The sequence below is a fragment of the Aptenodytes patagonicus genome, chromosome 20 (genome assembly GCF_965638725.1).
Source record: "Aptenodytes patagonicus chromosome 20, bAptPat1.pri.cur, whole genome shotgun sequence".
Classification (NCBI taxonomy): domain Eukaryota; kingdom Metazoa; phylum Chordata; class Aves; order Sphenisciformes; family Spheniscidae; genus Aptenodytes; species Aptenodytes patagonicus.
The window spans coordinates 8232691-8236831 of NC_134968.1; the positions used below are offsets into that span (position 1 = coordinate 8232691).

The 4141-nt window shown below is 50.8% G+C and overlaps 1 protein-coding gene across 1 annotated transcript; it reads right to left on the reverse strand.

Moving 5' to 3' along the window:
* Positions 1-1538: 1538 nt before the first annotated feature.
* LOC143169556 (olfactory receptor 6F1-like) lies at positions 1539-3887 on the reverse strand. Its single transcript, XM_076357001.1, is given in 3 exon segments — positions 1539-1669; positions 1672-2482; positions 3798-3887. Coding segments are annotated over 3 exon segments (1032 nt in total).
* Positions 3888-4141: the final 254 nt, after the last annotated feature.

The window sequence follows — 4141 nt, forward strand, 5'->3', positions numbered from 1 at the left end:
CAGCCCTGTTGGAGGCTTTGCATGCCCCTATTTATCTCAGAGGGCGCTAGGCAGCGTTGATGGGGAATTGACGGCAGCCCTGAGTGTCCTGCACTCCGCTGTGTCTCGGGTCCCTTGGACATTTCAGGTCCTGCTTTTGGTTGCTCTCCAGGGCTGCAGGGGGCTTCAGCGCTCCACAGACACAATTCTCCCCCAAAGCAAGGAATGACAAGCAGTGATGGCTACCTGAGGACAGATCCAGGCTCAGGCCCTTTCTCCAGCCTCGGCGGGCTGTCCCAGGGATTTTCCCAAGTGCCACTGAGAAAGAGAGCACAGCTGAGAAGGGTGGGCATCAGCCTGTCCTTGGGCACTGCTGCCTGGGCCTGGCTGCAGGTCTAAGAGCCAAGTGCCCAGCACAGGTGGACACAGGAGAATCACCTCCAGAGGCGCCACTGCTTCCAGAAGGGAAGAGGAGATGTTCAGTCCGGACTCAATCATCTCACCTGGAGAGCTCTACACTCAGGTGAAATCAACCCCACACTGTTCATAAAAGTGTATATCTGCCGTGTTGATGCCTCCTCCTTAGGAAGTGCTCACGTGGACTCCCTTTGTCAGTGTGCAGAAAGAAGAGCTTTGAGAACGTGATTCGTCTGTTCTGAAATGAAAATTGGAAGGGGAAGATCAGGTGCCCTTTGGAAGTGCTAATGTCCTCCCAGTGAGTGTAAAGAGAGACTTCCTACCCAGCCAGCCTTTCTCAGCTCTGCAGTTTGGGGACTTTGCCAATCACACTAAGGTGTTTCCACAACAAAGCCCAAAATGGGTGGAACGATGGACTGTTGAAACCTGATGTGGGGCTGTAGATGTGGGAATGCCCTGACACATCTAGCAGGAAGCATAGTGATTTGCATATTTTTAATTAGAAATAAAAAAGTACATTCAGACACTGGATAGAGGGAAGGAAGGGGAGTGTAAGTTTTCTTGGGTGTCTTATGCTAGGAATAATGGCTATAGGTAGAGATACCAGACATTGCCAAATTCTATCTTGAACCAGAGCATGATTCTGTGGAACAGCTGCAAGAATGGGGCATAGATGCATCCAGAACATGTCAGACTAAATGGAGAAATACATGTCCATTTCCTAAAGCAGTGAGCCAGCTGCTGGGACTTCTTTAGGGGATTCAGGTGAATCCCTGACAAAATGAAGCACTTGGCAAACCGGAAGACCATCCTGTGGGAGGACCACTCCTCCAGTGTTCTGTCGGAGAACTGCTTGCGGATGGGGTTTGTGACCCTTTCCGAGCGCTGGGCTTTAGAGCACTGTGAGGCATTCTGAATTTACCCAGGAGTGAACAGAGGTGGGAGCTTTAGAATGGAGGCTCAGCCCAGCCTAAGACGGCTGTAAGGTGAGTGAGATGAGCTCACTGGGGAACCAGTGGCTTCTCACTCCCTGTGATGCCCAGGTGCACTTACACTTCGGTGAGGAACTTCTGCAGGGCAGAAGTCGTGGGAGGGAGGGGGTGAATCTCTTTGCTCCCACTGAGGCCCGTTGAAAAGCCACTTCATTTGTTCTGGAAAGCCCACCCCAGAGCTTGCTTCACTTCCTTGTTCCTGAGTGTGTAAATGAAGGGGTTCAACAAAGAAGTTACAACTCTGTTAAAGGTATTGATGAGTTTGTTCAGATCCAGGGAGTCTGGGCCGATGGCTTGACATACAGGAACATGGTGGAGCCATACCAGATCGCGATGACACCGAGATGGGCAGAGCAAATGGAAAAGTCCTTCTTCTGGCCATGGGCTGACTGGATTCTCAGCATGGAAGAGGGGATGGACATGTAGGAGACCAGGGTGAGCACACAGGAGGCCACCACAATAATTACGGAGACAAGGAAGGTCGCTAGCTCCACGGGCCACGTGTCACTGCAGGAGAGGGCAAGGCAGGAATCTATATTGCAGGGGAAATGATTGATGACATCTGGCCCACAGAACATCAGCCTGGATGTCAGAAAGGCCAGCAGTGAGATGGCCAGAAAGCCTCCCAGCCGGGAGCTGAGCGCCAGCCGAGCAGAGAGGACACTGTTCATGACGGAGCTGTATCTCAAGGGGTAGCGTATGGCTCTGTAGCAGTCGTAGCCCATGACAGAAAGGATAAAACACTCAGTGGAGCCTAGGGAGAGAAGAAAGGACAACTGGAGGATGCAGACACTGAAGGAGGTGGTCTGGCTAGTCCCCTGCATGACTCCTATGGCTTTGGGACCAACACCCGTAGTGTACCAGATCACCAGAAAGGAGAGATTACAGAGGAAAAAGTACATTGGGCTACGGAGGTTGCTGTTCATCCACACGAGGGCTATGCTGGACGCATTGCCTGTTACTGTCAGGGAGTACGTCAGTGCAAATACCACCACAAGGGAGACCCGGGAATGCCACGTGCATGGAAAGCCAAGAAGGACAAATTCTTCCGCACTCGTCCCATTTGCCATGTGCCCCCAAGTGTTGAGATCCATCTGCAAAGACAGGAAAGTTTCTGTGAGAGTTTGCGTGCCTGTGCTGGTCCTTCAGATGCTACTAGTAGTGAAACAAAGCCATCATCCCTGAAAAAGTAGTTGGTGCAGAAATATGGGAAAACAGCATCTACCCTAAGTTAAAATTGTCATGGAAATCCTTTGCTGCAGAAATGCGTTTGGACAACTAGATCTGACCCTGAAGGTCAGGCCTACACCATCAAATGAACATAGAGAATTATTTATTGGATCAAGCACAGGCATCTCCTTTAGAACATGGTGAATGCAGTTGCTTCCACGAGATGAAAATCCCATTTAGGAAACTGTGGATGGCAGGCTGAGGGTCTCCAGCTACGTGAAAGGCTGTTGCAGAGGAAGGGAATAACATACCTGCGCTCTTCAAGGCAGGAAATACTGAGTTGCAATCTCAGCAAATGAGACCAAGGGAACAGAAAACTGGCATGACAACATGGCGCTGGAAGATGTTTTCTCACCTCTTCAGTTGATCACAAGGGTTTCCAACTGAGACGGCAGCAGCACAGGGCGGCAGGCTAGCATGACAGTCATTACTCAAGGACTCGTGGTCTTATATTTGCTTTCTTCCACGTCTCAGCACAGGAAGCTTTTGCAAATACCTCCATTTCCTCCACTGACGTCTGCTTCTCAGCATAGCTAATAGAGGTGAGACTCTCCTCTTTGTAAATTTTGCCATCTCAGAGTCAGGGGAAGGACTTCTGCTGACCAAGTTGGAAGATGTATGACGAAATACTCTTATCTCAGCTCCTCAGCTTGCCCCTCTTCTTTGGATGGAGAAAAGGCACCCGGGAGAGTCATGGCTCATCTTGCCTCATATACATGGCTAAAAGCCCTCTAGAAGTGCCAGGTTGTCTCTGAGGACTAAGGCAGGAGACTAGCGAGCAGCTCAGATGGATAAGTCGGGCGTCTCAGCTTGGGCAGAGGTATCCATGCCTCAGCGATTGAAGGCAAAATTCTCTGAGCTGGATCCCCCCCAAGGTAGCTCTGCTGAGAAGCCGGCTGAACTGAGGGGTTTCATCTATGCCCTCCCTGCGGACAAGGGAGGATTCTTGATCACTTCTCTAGGGGAGAACCGATCTCATCCTCAGGTGGGTATCTAAGACAGATGGGGCTGAACCACCATCTGAAGGATCCCTTTCCCTCCTTTCTTCCCTCCTTAGGAATTTACATACCAGAAATCTCATGTGGCTAAAGAGCAGAGAATTCCCCCTTAATCTGGCTCTCCTTAAAAGTGCAAGGCATTGGAAGTCTATGCTAGAGGTCTTGGGCAGGCTTCACTCACCAGCTCAGCCAATGGAAATGATCCAAATGACATCTCTTCATGCACCATCCTCCAGAGGAAGCCATGGTCCCCTTGGCTGAGGGAGAACATTGGAAAGCGGCTGATTTATTGGCGGAGCTCTGGATGCCGTGATGTCAGGAGAAGTGTGGACGAACAGCTCTCACCTTGCTGTCTCACTGCACGCCATACACAATTGCCTGACACTGTTTCCTCTCCACCCACCTGGTAGGTACTTACAGTTTGTGCTCCTGATTTCCTTCCCCCCCTCACAGCCACCACTGTACTTCCACACAGGGGGGCTTTGTGTGCACACACACAGTGTAAAGTCTCTCCAGTTTAGCTCC